We start from the raw sequence: 17,982 nt of genomic DNA on the forward strand, positions 1-17,982 counted from the left end.
GAGTGTATGGGGGATACCAGAAGTGGCCAGGAGAGGATTCAAGTGGACAACTTATAGCTGATTTCATTCCAGATGCCCTCCCTCTTGATAACCAATTGCTTTTTCTCTAAAACCAAGATTTGGGAGAACCTCCAGCCGTTTTCCTCAATAAATTATCTGCTTTCTCTTTCAGATCCCCACAAAGTTAAAAGAGGCATTGAGAACTGCCAAAGAATGTATAGAAAAGAGACTAATTGAAGAACAGAAACAGGTAAATCTCGCATAGTTTCTCATTGCTCTTTGATCTTTAAGTATTGTCACCCTCTGCCTGGAATTCCTGGTGATTCACTTTTTTGTTTTTGTAATCCTTACCCCTGAGGAGTGAGGATATTTTTTCCATTGATTTTTAGAGAGACTGGAAGCGGGGGCGGGGGAGAGAAGAGAGAGAGAAACGTCAACGTGAGAGACACATTGATTGGTTACCTCCTGTTCATGCCCAGACCAGGGTCAGGGATTGAACCCACAACCCAGGCACATGCCCTTGAATCCAGTCCACAGCCCTTCGGTCCGTGGGTCGATGCTCTAACCACTGATCAAACCGGCCAGGGCCAGTGATTACTTTTAACTGATTGTTCGTGCCACAAGCATTTCTTGCTCTGAACCAGGCTCCAGGCTCAGTGCTATGAGACAGCTGAATCCTTCACTGTCCTTCCTTGAGGAGCTCAGCCTGTTGGGAAACAAGCAGATCCATAAGGGTGGCCATCCTTTGTGATCAGGGCAGGCGGGGTCGTGGTGGGCACGCATGGTCCGTGCTCAGAGGTGCTGGGGACCATACTCTTCTGTGTGTGAGAGGCGGGAAGGAGCTGAGGGAAGTGAGAAAGGTCTTCTCCCTCAGGCACACCCTTCTCCCAGACATCCAAGCCTGACCTTGGAGCAAGGAAAGATTTTTCATCCAAACAATTCCATTTGGCGAAACCCGTTAGGTTTTTGTTGGTGCAGGATACGCTCACATTTGTGGTGAATTGCGTTCTCTTTTAGATTCACCAGCATCGAAGACTGACAAGAGCTCAGTCGCACCATGGATCTGAAGAAGAAAGAAAAAAGAGGAAGATTTTAGCTCGAAAGGTGAGCCTGCTGTCTCTCTGTGTGGAGAAGAGTTCTGGGTCCCACCTGAAGAAAGTTCTAGGCTAATGGTGCACATTTAGTGAAGGGCAGATTTTGTGCTGTATCTCCTTGAAAGCCAGACTATTTGCAGGTGACTGGTTTGCAGCTTTTAAAAAGGAGCTACATGCTATCAGGAAAGAAATGGACCGTAAGTGTCCTGGCTGCTGGGCCGGTTATGGCGAATGGAACTGGGGGCAGTGATTGGCCTGAGACAGTAGCCAGCAGGATTGTGGTTATTTTCCCCTTTGGTTTTGGCTTGTGACTTCTTCTCGGTATTAAGTTACCGAGTGTGTGGATATGACCTTGTGTGTGGATAGTTTAACTGCGTGCCTAGAAAATATTTTTATTCTAACTCTCAGCTTCAGTGTGTTTACTCTTTCTTTTTTTTCCCCTCTTTCTCTTTTTATTTTTAAAGAAGTCAAAACGATCTGCTATTGAAAATAGTGAAGAACATTCAGCAAAATACAGCAACTCCAATAATTCAGGTAACTGGTTATAGATTGTAGTGGAGCCAGCACCCAAAGGCCAGGACCAGGGGTCTGTAGTTAGCTGAGGGGCCTTGGGTTCTGGTAGCCAGAGTGTGGTGACAAGTGAAGAAAACAAAAGCATTCTGTCCCTAATGAAGGATACGGCAGCATCATGGCTCACAGAACTCGAGTGCTGGAAGGGACCTGAGAGGTCACTGGGTCAGCAGCCTCTTCATTAAGGGCAAGGCTCCATAGTGTGTGGGATGGAGGGCCGGGCGGTGAGAGAGCGCTGTCCTGAGCAGGCAGGCATCCCTGCCGCTCCCGGCTGCCCCTCACCCAGCCCCACAGGCTTTGGGCCTTAATGTCCCCATCTCTGGACATTAGGGCCAAAGTGATGATCCCTTGAGACTTTCCAGTTCTTCTACCCGTGAATCAGCTTGAGCTTAGCCCTGGAAGGCCAAGGGAACAGGGAGGTTTCTTTAAGCTCAGGAATAGCTTCATATACTTTTCTTAAAAATCCTCACCTGAGGATATGTTTTTTTCTTTGTTTTATTGATTTTAGAGAGAGACAGAAACATCAATCAGTTGCCTCCCTTATGTGCCCTGACTGCGGTTGAACCTGCAACCTGAGAATGTGCCCTTATTAGGAATCAAACCCACAACCATTGTGGGGCATGGAACGATGCTCCAACCAACCAAGCCACCAGCCGGGCTAGCTGCATATGCTTTAGGCAGGAGGAGGACCTAGCAGAGAGAGAGAAACTGAACACGCAGGAGAGAGAGTAATGGGGTGAAAGGCCTTGAAGGCCCAGGACTCAGCATCAAGAGCCCAACTAGCAGTCTCAGCCTTGGAGGAAGCCCATCCATCTCTTCCTGGAGGCAGGAGCCAGGCCGGGGGGGGGGGGGGGGGGGGGGGCGGAGGAAGGGGGGCGGGGGGGGCGGAGGGAGGGGGGCGGGGGGGGGCAGGCAAAAAGGTAGAGGCATTTAAAGGCAGAAGGAAATTGAGAGCGTTCACAGTTCATGCCTTCTCAGTCTTCTCCGGGAAGTCAGGGAGGAGGGCCTCTGCTGGGAGGAAGGGGAGAAACAGGGTGGCACACAGGCAGACTAGCCCCAGCCAGAGAATGCAGGTGGTGTGGGCGGAGCTGGGAATTAGAAGAGTTGAGGGAAGAGGGGACTCCACAAAGAAGGTGAGAATCATGCTGACACCACTGCCTGCGGAGTCCAGGCCAGAAAAGGGCGCAGGGGGGGCTAGAAGGAAGGAGAAGGAGGGAGGCCAGGCCCTGGAGGTCCCAGTGAGGACCCAGGCAGGCTGCATACGTGTGGAGGCTGAGAGGGGAGAGGGGCTGGAGGACGCTGTGGCCTGTGGGTAATTCCACAGTTGGAGGTCTCTTTTCTCCAAGGTGGGTGGGATGGACATGGCCAGTCACTATCGTGCCTAAGACCCATGTCTCCAACCAGCATGTCTGACTGGTGGTCCTTCTGTCCAGCAGCCACTTTCTTACAAACCAGAGAAAGCCTGACTGTGTTTTTCACCTTCCTGAGGCACCGCCGGCCTGCAAGGCCCTGTGCCAGATGCGGCAGATGGGGCCCCGGGGACTCCAAGCACGGCCGTGCCCTCGGGAGTTTAGGAGAGCAAACAGCAGTTGATGGAAATGTGCAGATCTTCTCCAGATCCCGCGGGATCCACACGTTCAATCTCTCCCCATCACCATCTGGGCTGGCACTGCCAAGCAGTAGGAGACAGGGCGGCCTGAGCTTTACCTCCTCTCCCAGTAAAACGCCTCATCGTTTACAGGGAAGTGAGAGAAAAGTGGAAATAGTGGAAAGAAGGGTGTGTGGTAGGACATGTCTCCTCATGCCCAGTGCCCGTGCCACGTCGGCATGTCCTGTGGGTAGTGGGTGAGGGGATGGCACAGGCTTCCGCCGAACAGCCAGCGGTTTCCCGAGGGCATGAACACAGCCCTCCCTCAGCTGTGGTTACCCCCTCTGTGTGGGGGAGGCTCTCATGTGGGAACCTCTGTCTGCTCTTGGGCTTCTTCCATGTGAGGCCTGCAGCGTGTATTCTGGGGGTTGCTGAGCACTGGGAAGATGCTGGGAACTTGGGAATATTTGAAATACAACAAGGTGACTGGGTACAGAAAATGCATGCAACATAGGGGCGTATGCACATCGTTTTAATGTAAATAAGGGTATTTATTGAATTTTGGGTAAGAAAAGGCCTGGGAAATCCACACACTGAATGGGCTGCCCCACCTAATGGAATGGACCTGCGGATGAAATGGAGCTTTTACACAGCATTGCTGGGTGAATGCTGTGGGAACTCCCACCTCCTTGGACGGCCCCGCACCTCTCTGTCCCAGCAAGTCTCTGACATGCTGAGGCACTGTCGTTTGTCCTTCATTTCCCAGGGAAGGGGCTTGGGTCAGGAAGAGGGACTGCAGCCAAATGCATAGCTGGTGGCTTTGCAGGGTTGGTTTCAAATAAGCAAGCTGTGGGGGAGCAGCCCAGCCCTAACCTAGCCCTGCGCTGGCATGGAAGCCTGTGGTCCCTGGTCCAGGCCCTGGATTCTCTATCCCTCCTCAACTTTTAGCACAGGCCACACACTAGCCACGGGCAGATTCTCCGACAGTGGTGGGGCCCAGCGGGCCAAGTTCCAGGTGTCTTTCTTTAGTCCCATATGCGTTTCTGTGTTTTCTCTTAGCAGGATCTGGGGCCAGCTCACCTCTCACATCTCCGTCCTCGCCGACTCCGCCCTCTACAGCAGGTTAGTGATGGAGGCAAAGTAGCCTGCTCCCTCCTGCAATCCACCTGCAGGGGGAGGAGCCGGGCTTCTCTTCTCACCTGCGCCCAAGCCTTTCAGGGTGAGGCAGTGCCGGTCTCTCCAGAGAACCGGAGGAGTGCACGTTAGCAGTGCCATCGGGAGAGCGGAGGGTCTGCATTTACAGGCTCGGGTCTCCTGGGAATGCAGTGGTTGGTTTCGGGGTCACTAGCCACCCTCTACCCCAGGCTTCTCTCTCTGCCGAAAAGCCTCCTGCAGGGCTCCCCAGATTAGAGCTCCTTTGGACACAGGCTCTGGATACACGCGGCTGAACACAGCAGTCGCAGCGCCGCCCAGGCCCTGTCCTTCCCCAGCTCTCACCTCAGGGAACCCAGCCATTATGTAGGTTTTGTCACAGAGCAAAACTGGGGAGACGCCCAGGTGTGGGAGGGGAATGGCCACGGCGGTTCTGGGTTCCTGATAACTGTCATCCGGGTAGTCTGTGGCTAGTCTTCGTGTCACCTGTGAATTAAATCAGATACTACAAGTTTTGTTGGGAAAATGTTAACCCAGGAATACTTACACAAGTCTCTGATTCGGTGGTGTGGTCTCACAGTGCTAGCTCCACTCCTTTCGTTTTGAACTACTATCTCTCACTCACCATTTTATAAGCCCCATAAAAACACACTGGAGTCCCAGTATCTCGTTTGTTCTTAAATGAGCCAGATGTTCTAGATGCCGGCGGAGCTGGTCTGCCCCTCAGCTTGCCGCTGGGTTGGGAGCGGCCGCAGCTACCCAAAGGAGGTCATTGGCGGTTGATGTGTGAGTTGGCAACAGCATATGCGTTAGGTTTAAGGCGGCACCTGGGAGCTACCAAGTGCATCACTGCTCGACAGCTCTCCCATGCTTCTCTCTGACCTCCCTGAAAATGGCAAGCACATGTAGGGGGGCTGGTTTGAGCAGCTCACTCTGGCTGTGGTGTTGTCCTGGCTGGCGGAGGATGGTCACTGGCAGCTCGCTGCCGAGCGTGCTGCCAGCACCTATCTTAGTAGCTAAGTACCTGGCTCGTAGTGACGATGTTCCTTTCTCCTGTCTGACTTTGTCAGCAGATTTTTACAAGAAAGCCCCCAAATATTGATTAAGACAGAAAATAGACTTCTCTGTCTTTTGTAGAGGTGACCTGTGTAGGCTGATCATAAGTTTCTGGAGATCTACTGCCCAGATCATGTTGAGCCACTTTCTCCTAGACAGGATGTGCCTTTCACACCACTTAGGCATAGTGGGGACAGTGGGGAGAATGGATAGTGAGGCTCCGTGAGCTCTCCTTTAACAAAGGCGGTGCCTGTTTGGAGTGCAGAGCACTCGGCGTGCATGGGACGTGGTCCTGGGAAGTTAGTGCTAGTTCTCATGTTTAAATGTCTTGGGGAATTCGGTCTATTTGGATTTTTGTTGTTGTTAATCCTCTAATTTACCTGTGGTTTGAAGGGAACTATCTCCTACATAGCAGGTTTGCATGAGTGGGGGTGACGTTTAGAATGAGAGGAGAAGGAAAAGAAGGATTTTGTAGTTAGAGTCAATGTTGGAAAAACGGAGGAGCGTGGGAGCAGTTGGGGGGCTTCACTTCAAGATAGATCTCCTCACAGATTTGATAATATCTATCTTGAAGGGGACTCCTAAGCATTCAGAGGGAAAACACAAGTGAGGCCCCAAGCACAATGCCTGGCAGACATGAGACATCCTCAGCAAATATTGCCTCCTGCTTCCCTTTATCTCCTTTAATATTTTGTTGCTGGAATTACCAACTCGGCCCCCAAAGACTCCATTCTGACCTCTGCTGGGCATTGATTGTAATGCATATCATAAAAGTGATAACTAGCCCTTGACTGTCAACCTACCATCTGAGGCTCTCTATGGGGCACACAGTGAGTTTATTCATTCGGTTACTCCAGAGGCATTTATGGGGAGCCTGCGGGATGTCAGGCACTGTGCGTGGCCCTGGGTCACAGAGGTAAACAGACAGGCAAGGCCCCAGCTGGAGTGGAATCACGTTTCCAGCGCCTGTCGGAAGCCGTGGAATGATAGACACAATTCAAGCAAATGCATTCTCCGGGGCCCAGCCAGGTAATTTTTTTCTCCCAGTAGTTCCCTTCCTAGAGAATCCACCTGAAAAACTAGTTCACCAACAGCAACATCTCGAGCTTCTGTTCTGTGGGAGGCCCGGGGTGGCAGCCTCGTGGACTGTACCATGGGAGGCGTGCGGTCAACCCTGTGGGTGGGTTTGCTTGGACTTGCTCTGCCTTCCAGGCCTCTGCTGGGTGAGAACAGACTGTCAGCCCAGGGTGGCAACTTCTGGCTCCTCAGCCCCTGCCTAGAGGGGTCCTTCCCCCCAGGCTGGAGGCCGGCTTCGCACTGGGCTCAGCTTTCTCGCTGCCTCCCTGCACACTGCCCACCATGTTGCTGGAATCATTTACTCCAATTGATGTCTCTGCTTCTAGGCCAGGCTTATGGTCTAACTAAATTTTTTTTAAAAAAATTCATCATCTCTACACTCAATGAATTCATCATCTTTACACTCAATGAATTAACAGCAGTAGGTTCAGACTGGCCAGGTCCAGGGTTCTGTGGGCCTTGAGGGCAGGCCCAGCTACAACAAACACGGGAAAATGGGCAAGAGGGCAGGGGGAGGAAAGAGTTAACAGATTTGGTCTTTAACTTGGGGGGTTGGGTGGAAAAGTGATGATCCTTGGGGCTTGAGATGTGGACCAGCAGGAAGAAAGTTGTCTGATGGGGGCCTGGGCAGGCGCAACGGAGGGGCTGGTACCCTTGGGGCTGAGCTGAGAGGGAAAAAATGAGGCCCCTCCCCTGAGGACAAGGCACTTGGCTCAGACTCCTCCTGCCCCACACCCTCCTCTTTCAACTTTCTGATGAAATGCGATTTTCTCGAGAAATGAAGGGCAATTCTTCATTTTCAAGGGCTAGTATTAAAAAAGAATTCCCTGTTAAAGGTGGCAACTCAGTGTGGGAGCTCTTGGGAATTACACCTTGGGCCAGGAGCCTAAACTTGAGAGCCGCCACTTTGCTGGTTCTGGGACCTGGACAAGACACTAACCCTCCCTGTGTCTCAGGTTTTCTGTTTGTAAAGGAGGGTAATAGCAGTGCCTGCCTCGTCAGGTTAGTTAAGGGATCCAGTGAGGACGAGGTTAGGACAGTGCCTGCACACAGGAAGCCCGTGGCATACTGAGTTCCCAGGAGACCTTGAGTGAGTCACTTCTCGTGTCTGGGTTTCCTTACCTCCTCCCTAACAGACAAGGGTGGGAGTGACAGGATACTGTCTCCCATTCCTTCTAATCAGGCTCCCTGTACAGCTACTGTGAACCCTGCCTTTGACAGTTTGCACAGCAATAGCTCAACCTGGGCAAGTTCATTGTCACAGCATTGCCTTTTTTCCTGAAAGAGCGCATGTTAAGCACATTCATGGTGGTGAACCCGCACAACCAATGGGTCCGGTCTGCCTGTCACTACTTGAGCCAATTAAGCAGAGACAGGGTTGAATCATACATGAGCGTTTATTCCAGTACTGCCGACAGTATGGGAGAGCAGCAGGTCATCCACAAAAATCTGCCCCCGTGCCCTCCATAAGCCAGCTGCTTATCTAGGGTAGGACAAGGATTACATGGGGAAGTAGGGATTACAGGCATGGGGAAGTAGGAGGCTGGGGTGGGACTCCATTGTTTGGGCAACAAGGCTGTCAATCTTTCCATGATAATAGGCAGTTCCTGAATGCACATTCCAAGGTTGATTCCCGGGGCAAAGATGACTCCGCCAGGTTAGAAGGTGCTTTCTCTAATCAGAACAAAACAATCCAGGTTAACAGAGCATGATTAATATCTCTTCTTTCTTATAACTAAGAGCTAGTCCCCAATATTCTATTTGTGCCCCTAACAGTAGTTGAGGGTGGTCCTAGCTCAGTTACTTTTAGGATGGGGCAGAGGTGACAGATGTTTGTGAGTGAAGTGGCCGTAGTCTCAGGAGCCCTTTCCAGTGTTTGTATAGGGACTGGGGTATCTCTGAGTGTGTGTACCTCCCTGCCCTGGGGCCTCCTCTTGAGGTCCTCTCCAATTTGACAGGAGAAATATCTTTCCCCTCAGTCTGCCGGCACTTCCAGCAGGTGGGGTGCGAGTCTCTAAACCTCTTTTTCAGTGAGAACATTCCTAGCACTTTGTTTTCTGCGAAAGGTTATGTTTCCTGCCTCTAGAAGGTCACTCTTTCACAACCTTTCAGACCTCACGGACCACCGGTTGGCGACCACTGATTTAGAAGGTCCCAGTTTACACACATCAATATTCCCTTCCACCCTCCCTTTGGGAGCAGGCAGCTTTTGCAAAATATTGTCTTTATTTTTTTTAAAAAAAAAAACAGGTTTGCAGAGTATTTAGGGAAAGTTGAAGTAAGCAGGAGGACCTAGATTCTTGTTGTTTTTGATCGTATTTAACACATTTTGAGCACTTATTCTGTGATAGGTATTGTTCTAAGTGATGTGTAGTCATTGTTTCATTTGATCCCCATGAACACCTTTCTATGCAAGGAGAATGGATTTTTCTGGTGCTCCATTTTACAGACAAAGAAACTGAGGCTCTAGTGGGGTTAAAGGACTTTGGCCAAGGTCACACAAGTGGGGGATGCTAGAGCCAGGATTAAAATAGCTCTGTCTTTGCTCACTTACCCCACGGCCTGTGGGTAAGCGCTGTGCGTGGTTGGTGGGAGAAGAACCCTGAAAGCAGAGTCAGAAATCCTAGGCCTGGTTTGTGGCTTCACCACCTTCCAGCTGTGACCTTGGACGAGTAATTTCCATTCTTCAGAGCTGCCTTTGGAAAGACGTCCTGGTCTTGACTAGGTAGATAATGTAGAGGACAAGGCTTTAAAAGCGGTTAAATGCTATCAAGTGTAAGCGATGGATGTCCTGTAAGAGAATCCTAGCCCTTCTTGCTTGCAGTCTATAATTGTAAGCAATAATTTTGAAGAGAGAGAGCTGACAGTGTGTAGAAACCCAGTCTGTAAGAATGACTGGAGAGAGGGAAGTTTCCTATCTGGACGGGAGCTGGAGGAGGGAGAACAGAGCCTATGGCCCCGAGTGACTGAGGACTTGAGTAACAGGACGGAGGGTTAAGAATAAATAAGGCACAAAAAAAGAGATGAAGTTGTTGAGAATGTTGGACCAGAATTTGTGTAGCCAGATCAAAGTCTGAAACCCACTTTAGGTTCAAAATCAATGTCTCAAGCCATAAGAATGTTTATTAAAACCTACACAACACAGAGCGGTCACTGTCTTTGGGATGAACAGGTCTGCCCTGCAGTGCTGCTCTCCTGCCCTCCCCAGTGCCTCCCACGCCCAAGTGTGGGGCTGCTCCCCAAAGCCCTCTGCTGGTGGGGTGGGTGTGAGGCTGGGGCTGGGCAGTGTCCCCAGCACCCTCCCTGCTGCACCATGTGACCTGCCTCACAGGGGCCTCACTTCCTCTGGGCAGCGGGCAGGTTGGTTCAGTGGGGACTCCAGGATTCACTGTCAGGGAAAGTGCTCTCTCTTAAATTTCACTTGCAATCTAGACAGGAAGAAAGACATTGGCCTTGGTTTGTTTGTTCTTTTATAATGGTTTTATATCTTACATAAGCTAATGCCACCCACTGCCCAGTTCAGCCTCCAGCCCCAGCAGCCTTCAGGGGAGGGGCCACCTGCTCCTGCCCAGGCGCTCCACCTTAGACCTGCCCTGCGTCCTTGCTCTCCCAACTCTGAAAAGATGTCTCCATCTTATTAATTAATTAATTAGTTTATCCTCACCCAAAGATATTTTTTCCATTGATTCTAGAGAGGGTGGGAAGGAGAGGGAGAGACAGAAACACCGATGTGAGAGAGACACCTCAATTGGTTGCCTCCCTCACACCCCCTGACCAGAGCCCGGAGCCTGCAATCTAGGTACATGCCCTTGACCAGAGTTGAACCCGGCACCCTTCAGTCTGCAGGCCAACGCTCTATCCACTGAGCCAAACTGGCTAGGGCTTCTTCTTATTTTTATTTTTTTAAATAAATTTATTGATTTTTTACAGAGAGGAAAGGAGAGGGATAGAGAGTTAGAAACATCGATCAGCTGCCTCCTGCACACCCCCCACTGGGGATGTGCCTGCAACCAAGGTACATGCCCGTGACCGGAATTGAACCTGGGACCCTTCAGTCCGCAGGCTGACGCTCTATCCACTGAGCCAAACTGGCTAGGGCTTCTTTTTTTTTTAATAAAAAAATATATTCTTATGATTTCAGAGAGGAAGGGAGAGGGAGAGAGAGATAGAAACATCAGTGATGACAGAGAATCATTGATCGGCTGCCTCCTGAACATCCCCTGCTGGGGATTGAGCCCACAACCCAGGCATGTGCCCTGATTGGGAATCAATCCAGTGGCCTGGTACATAGGTCGATGCTCAACCACTGAGCCACACCAGCCGGACCATGTCTCCATTTTAAATTTTAGAACATTTGCTTGGAAAAAGTGATGAGTTCTAGTTTTTCTCTCCTCTTATTTAGTAAGGGAACGAAGGATACTCCTAGTGCTCATTCCACTTTTCAGGGAAGGAGAAAGCTTCCTGGGTCTTCTGAAGTGAGTGTTGTGCTTGTCAGTAAGTAAAAGTAGCAACCACTGGCTCCAAAAAAGAAAAAGACCACGAGGAAGAAAGCGACTCATTGGTTACCACATTAGTGTATTTGCGATGTTCTAAAAGGGTCACAGTCGTGTACTGGCCAGTGCATTTCCTGCTTAACTTACATGTCTCCTCGTTTGGCAGTGAGAATAACCAGCATGTGACTCAGACTAATATTTTGCTGTCTCTTAACTATTTGATTAAATGACACTAAAATCTGAATAATGACTGTCCTCTCTCTCTCTTTCTCTCTCTCTCTTTGCTGTTTTCAGTAGAGCATGCGCCCTTTTGAACGTGAGTTTTCGGTAAAGTAAACTATACTGATCCCTCTCACTTTAAAGATGCTGTTTCTGAATGTGAAATGGGACCCAGTACATCTAGTCTCTGAAGTGATGAACAAATGAGGAAGGAGACTTGAGACCATTTCCTTCACTGAACATTAAATGAAATGCAGCATCTTTAAAATGCACCCAAGTGACTTCATTTACCTTCATTTCATTTCCATCATGACCTTCAAAATCTTCCTTTTCACTCTGATTTTAGTTTTAAAATACAGCTCTAAAACCTACAAGTCAACTGTATGGCATTTTGGTATATTTTAATTTTGGAAGCTAGGCTCTCAGAGTCCAGTCCCTGTACAGATGTTGTTCCTTGTTACTCTGATGAAGGGGAAAGGGTGCTGGCAGTTGAGTTCTTGGCTATGGAGAGACAGCTTATTGGGAAAAGCGGTTCTTTTTCACACATCCTTAATAATTCTGGAGGTGGGACATGACTGCAGCCTCCTCGTCTGTCTGAGACAAAAGGTGAAGGCAGATCCCAAGAGCTGGGGCCGCCTGCTTCCCAGGGTCCTGCTCTCCATTCCCTCAAGGGTAGTTGGCAGGTCTGGTGGCTGTGTGACCTCCCCACCTCTGTGTGTGGACCACAAAGGAACACCGACTTACAGACACCTGTAGATTGCTAAATTGGCCCAAGGCAAGGGGACCCACAAGGCTAGCAAGGATGTTTCTAACCTACGCTCTTGTTGCAACCGTGGCTGGCCTGTTCCAGGGCCTTGGTTGGATTGCCAGGTACCCATTTGGTTTGGTGGATGGGATTCTGGGGAGGGTAGAGTAGTTGACTCTTGAGGTTTTTGTCTTAGACAAAGTGAGACAGAAAGATTAGGCCTGACTGGGTTGTGATTGTAGACAAGCTGTCTGGAGCTTCCTTCATCCTGGGTTGTTGCAGAACACTGTTTCTCAAAGCTGTGTGAATTCAGTTAGTAACCTAACAGGGAAGCTGTCCGGTGTTGTCTATGGCCTGGGGATAAGGCTGTGGAAGCCTTTTGTTGGGGAGGAGCTCAGTCACATTTGAGGAATGGGAGCGCTCAAGAATTAGGTGTTGTTCTCAGGTTTGTCACCAAAGAGCCAACTCTGCATTGGCCCTTGTTACTATTCCTCCCCTCCCCGCTTTGTTACTGATATGTTGTAGCTGAAGCCCCAGTGAACTTTAAAGGAAGCTTGTGGACTATAGAAAAGGCAAAAAGAGTTGATGGGCCTAGAGTCAGACTGGGAGTCCCGGAGTCTGTGTCCTTGTCCAGGCCTTCTGACTCCTGGTCCTCCTCTCCCCTCCCCGAGTGCTCTGAGCTGGTTGGTGGGAGAAAAACCCTGAAAGCAGAGTCAGAAGTCCTGATCCTGATCATACACATCAGTATCTGCCCCAGGTGTCGCAGGCCCAGCGAGGAAAAGTGGACGTCATGGGATGTCAGGCCCTGCGATTGGTCGGCCCTCTGTGGGCAGACATCAGGGTGACCTTGGGACCTTGCTCTATGCCCCTGGATGAGCAGCAGCCTCTCCTTTCGCACAGCCCTCAGCTTCCCATTTGCATTGCAGACACAGGATACCCTGTGGCACTTTGGACAGTGTATTTATTTATACCACCTACATAGTCCAGGAAATTCACTGCAAGTGGTAACAGTCTCAGCCTTTACTTGGAAATGAAGATTCAGTTACAAACGCCACCTCCAACTCCCAAACCTTGTGGTAGTGAATTTGCGTTTTTAATTTTGAGCTCCTGGTAATGAGGCCGTAGTCAAGGGTTGGTTCCTATGAAGACCAAGCAGTTTTGTCCAGATGGCAGCCCATGCCCACGTCCAGCCCCGGCAGCCCATTGCTAGCCTCCCAGGATCCTGGGCCGGAGGGGCATCCTCTCTGGATGGCCAGTTCCATGTCGTGAGGACACAAGTGCTGTTGCAGTTCACCCGGTCTCATCTGTAACCCACAGGGACTCTTCTGCCAGGTTCAAAGCACTAAGCCGGAAGGCAGAAGCGCCAGTGCCCCCGCATACATGTTGGGCCCTGATCATCAGTCCACATTCTGCTGCCCTTTTCTGGTCATTGCATGGCAAGGGGTGGGGGCACTGATGCTGCTCGGGCCTCCAGGTTCTGTGCTGCAGTTTAGTTCCTGGAGCTTTCAGAGGCGCAAGCTCCCTTCCTCCTGGTTTTTCACTGGTCACTGTCTGAAAAGCCCTTCAGAGGAATGCTAGTATCACATACCCCAACACTCGTTTTACATTTCAAGTCCCTTTTATCTTTGTAACCCAGTAACATAAGGCCAGGGACATTTTCCCACACTCCACCTGACATAATCGAATTTCATTCATTAGTTGTTATTGTATAGAACAAATAGAAACCACATTTTGTTCATTTGTCTGTTTAATGTTTGTTTGTATTGCTGTATCATTTGAGAATTCCAAGACTGTAAAGCATGAGTGTGTGTGTCTGTGTGATTCTTTAATTTCAGCTGCCTTAGGTTTGGGTAAAGATATAAAGAAAGGTAAGTGGTTTTCTGTGAAACACAAGATTTTAACCATTGCCTGTCATGTACTTACCTAAGTATTTTATTGGCAACCCTGAACCACTCATCCATATAAATGCACGGGGTGATTGGTATGTTTACCTGCTAACACCACAGCCCAGGAGCAGTTTAGGGGGGAACCACCTGGCAGAATTGTGTAGCCCTTGGAAGGGGTAGAGGGTAAGGCTCGAAACAGGTGGGTGGAGTCACTGAGAGCTGCAAGGTTCCCAGGAAATGGGGCAATGAACTCTGTGGCACAGGCAGGTCCCTTAAGGCAGGGCTTTTTCTGTATTCAGTCTTTATTTTGTCCTGGGAGAGCAGTTCGTTCATTCATTCAGTCAGAACTGTAACATTCAAGTACTAAATGTTTGTGTGCCTAGAAGCTAAGGGAAGTTTGAAACACATGTCTAGCTCCCTTCTTGCCCACCAGGGTAGAGCTCAACATTCCAGTCTCTCCTGATGCTTTAGCGAAGATGTAGGGTTAGTGCAGTTGTGTCTGTTCCTGGGTTGGGCCACAGTGGAAAGAAGGGAGCTTGAGGAAGACTCCTCCTCTAGAATCCCATTGCTGGGAAGAGAGAGCTCTTTGTCCTCTACTTTGCTTTGCAACAATTATTAGCTTTTTATATTTCTTTAATGCATCCTAATAGGAAATGATTATTTTAGATGCCCCTGGGGAACCCATAACCCTGCAGGCACTGATGTCTTGCCAAGAATACTGAGTGGTTTGTCATTTTATATTAAATCACATCCTTCAAATATTGTGTGTGTTGAAGCATCTAAAGAACTGTTCACCCCTTATTATTAATTGACTAGAGGCCTAGTGCACGAATTCATCCATGAGTGGGGTCTGGCCAGCCCACCCCAATGGGGGCCCATTGGGCTGGGCTGGCGGGGGGGAGGGGCCACAGGTAGTGGGCTGGCCCACCCCACCCCTGATCAGGGTGGGGGTGGGCAATCGGGGGCCAGGACAGCCAGGGTGTGGGGGCTGATCAGGGCCTGGATCAGGCTGGTTGGCTGCTGCAGTGTGAGTCATAGCCACCGGTTGTTCTGGTTCCACTGTTCCGGTCGCTGAGCTTTTATATATATATATATATATATATATATATATATATATATTAGAGGCCCAGTGCACAACATTTGTGCACTGTGCGGGGGGCGGGGGGAGTGTCCCTCAGCCTGGCCTGCACCCTCTCGCAGCCTGGGACCCCTCGGGGGATGTCTGCCTGCCGGCTTAGGTCCAACCCACCAGAGATTGGGCCTAAGCCGGCAGTCAGATATCCCTCTCACAGTCCAGGACCCCTCGCTCCTTATCGCCCACCTGCAGTGGAGGTGGGAGAGGCTTCTGCCACCACCGCTGCACTCACCAGCTGTGAGCCTGGCTTCTGGCTGAGTGATGCTCCCCCTGTGGGAGCACACTGACAACTAGGGGCAGCTCCTGCATTGAGCGTCTGCCCCCTGGTGGTCAGTGTGTGTCATAGCAACTGGTTGTCCCACCGTTTGGTCTATTTGCATATTAGGGTTTTATTATATAGGACAGATATTTAGGTAGCCCAACTCTGTGTACAGATGTCTATCTTTTTTTTTAATCCTTACCTGAGCATATATTTATTTTATATTTTTATTGATTTCAGAGAGGAAGGGAGAGGGAGAGAACTATCAATCAGCTCCCTCCTGCACACCCCCTACTGGGGACTGAGCCCACAACCTGGGCATGTGCCCTTGACTGGAATCAAACACAGGACCCTTCAGTCTGCAGGCTGACACTCTATCCACTGAGCCAAACCAGATAGGGCCAGATGTCTGTCTTTGCTAGCTCAGGAGTTGGTGGGCCTGGTTAATGTAGCTGATGGAACTTTTCTTTGGGGATCATTACTAAAATTTGGAAATGGAGTTACAGCTTCATCTATCCTGAGAGAAAGTCACTATATAGTTTCATGTAATCTGTGATATTCAGTCTTTTCTCACATGACTGTTATTTGGGAGAAATGGCAACCTTTAATTAAAATTCCCCTTTGATGCTTCTAGCTTTCTTGTTCAGTATTTTAAAAATCATGTGGTACTGGGCATCTGCCCCTCTGAGGGAAAACACTTTGTCTCATCAAGTCCGTTTTGCCCAGGACTGAGCGGTAGCATGCATGCAGGGGGTTTGGAGGTGATGCTGACTGTCCTTTTTTTTTTCCTACAGGGATTTCCACATTACCTCCACCTCCTCCACCTCCACCTCCACCACCAGCAGCTCCCTTGCCTCCTTCGAGCACAGAGGTAGCCACACAGCTGCAGCCCCAGGCTGTGAATGGCATGAGCCGAGGGGCCTTACTCAGCTCCATCCAGAATTTCCAAAAAGGAACTCTGAGGAAAGCCGAAACCTGTGATCATAGTGCTCCTAAGATCAGCTAAAGTTTCGTGTTTACACTTGGAGGGAAAAGTTTTTTTTTCTACACACCTCCAACCACTAAAATACCCTCTTCCTGGATGAAGAACTGCTGAACCAGTACAGCCATGTTCTGTTTTGCAGATGCTCATGTAAGTGGCTTTTCAAGAGGGAAATATTCAAGTAGATGATAAAATCAAGCTGGCATTGCTGCCTTAAGAGATCTTTTGCTCCTTTATTACTAATTTAAAGGAGTTGTTCATCCTCTAATGGGCATCTTTTGGGAGCAGCAGCATATCAGAATCAATATTTCTACCAACTGAAACGGACACAAACAATGACAATATTCAGTCGCAGCAGTGAATGGCCTTTGTATTGCAATCCTTCCTATGTCGTCAGGCAGCTCCTAGAAATGTTCCTAAGTTTATTTCTCTAAAGCATTTTCTGGTTATTCTTAGATTGTAACTCCCATACCTGCTCCCTTAATTTCATCTTAGACATTAACACAGTAGTCCAAAGCAACTGAGTCAGAGAAGCAACTGATGTCTTCATTTTCCCCTCCAATAGGATGGGGGAAATGTGTATTATTCTCTAATGGGAATACCATTGTGGATATAGAACTTGGGCTGCTAAAGCAACTACTCTAGACTCATAGTTCCTTATAGTTAGACCGCATTGAACAGACAAAACTGTTACCATCAGAAAATGCTCTTGTCTGTTAGAGGATCTTACTCCTGAGCAATTAAGTTGGTGTTTTGTGGGGAATTATTGTTACAACATAAGCGAATTTGGCATTTATAGAATTCTGACTTTGGAAAGGTTTATTCAAATACATCATCTTTAAATGTTACTCGTTTATTAGAAAGATCCTTTATCTTATAATTTGCTTAATCCTTAAATAAACGGCACTTTAAAGGATTATAAGTAATCCATTTAAAAGTTAAAGTACACACATCAGTGTTGGTTACTATGCAGAGAGAATGTCATTGTCTATAGTTTCATGTAATCTGTGATAAATATGTTCAGCTGTATTTTTTATTAAAATAAACCATGTCAAGAAAATGGGTTGTCTATAGCTTGGCTAAATATTTTATTATTTTAAAATACATTTTTATTGATTTCTGAGAGGAAGGGAGAGGGAAAGATAGAAACATCATTGATTGGCTGCCTCATCCAGCCCGTAACCCGGGCACGTGCCCTGACCAAAATCGAACCTGGGACCTTTTAGTCCGTAGGACAACACTCTCTTTACTGAGCCAAACCAGCTAGGGCATATTTTCCCTGTTAGCAAGCAATCCTGTCTTGCTGTTTAAATTAGGCACCATTTGTATGCTTCTATAACTAATTTAAACCTGTCTTTTCTATTATAACTTCTAAAGAAGGCAATGTATAGCAGGTCTGTTTTTTGGCAATAGAAAAATACCTGACATGAATTTTGCTTTAATTTTAAAGGGAATCTGCCCTGGCCAGTGTTGCTCAGTGATTAGTGTCGCCCCATGCACTAAAGCAGTGGTTCTCAACCTTGGCTGCACATTAGAATCACCTGGGAATCTTTTTAAAATCCTGATTTCTGGGCCTCATGCTCCAGAAATTCTTTTTCTTTGTTACTGATGTTGTGGCCCCACCCCGTAACAAAGAAACAGAATTTCCGGAGGCTGAGGCCCAGAAATCAGGATTTTAAAAAGATTACCAGGTTATTCTAATGTGCAGCCAAGGTTGAGAACCACT

At 48.8% G+C, this 17,982-nt stretch overlaps 1 protein-coding gene across 5 annotated transcripts in view; it reads left to right on the forward strand.

Moving 5' to 3' along the window:
* PXK (PX domain containing serine/threonine kinase like) overlaps positions 1 to 17,316 on the forward strand; it is a 75,070-nt gene extending 57,754 nt beyond the window's left edge. Inside the window, exons 14-19 of one of the 5 annotated variants that reach the window (XM_070390879.1) lie at positions 173 to 250; positions 1,018 to 1,104; positions 1,559 to 1,628; positions 4,312 to 4,374; positions 13,830 to 13,866; positions 16,069 to 17,316. In XM_070390879.1, the coding sequence (XP_070246980.1) occupies positions 173 to 250; positions 1,018 to 1,104; positions 1,559 to 1,628; positions 4,312 to 4,374; positions 13,830 to 13,866; positions 16,069 to 16,255 (522 nt within the window). In that variant the 3' untranslated portion in view covers positions 16,256 to 17,316. Of the gene's footprint in view, positions 1 to 172; positions 251 to 1,017; positions 1,105 to 1,558; positions 1,629 to 4,311; positions 4,375 to 11,324; positions 11,347 to 13,829; positions 13,867 to 16,068 lie in introns of all 5 variants that reach the window. The other 4 variants (XM_070390880.1, XM_070390878.1, XM_070390876.1 and 1 more) reach the window with 4 other exon arrangements.
* The last annotated feature ends 666 nt before the right edge of the window (positions 17,317 to 17,982 follow it).

This window comes from Myotis yumanensis, unplaced genomic scaffold (assembly GCF_028538775.1).
Source record: "Myotis yumanensis isolate MYYU_CA2020_CCGP unplaced genomic scaffold, mMyoYum1.0.hap1 SCAF_14, whole genome shotgun sequence".
Classification (NCBI taxonomy): domain Eukaryota; kingdom Metazoa; phylum Chordata; class Mammalia; order Chiroptera; family Vespertilionidae; genus Myotis; species Myotis yumanensis.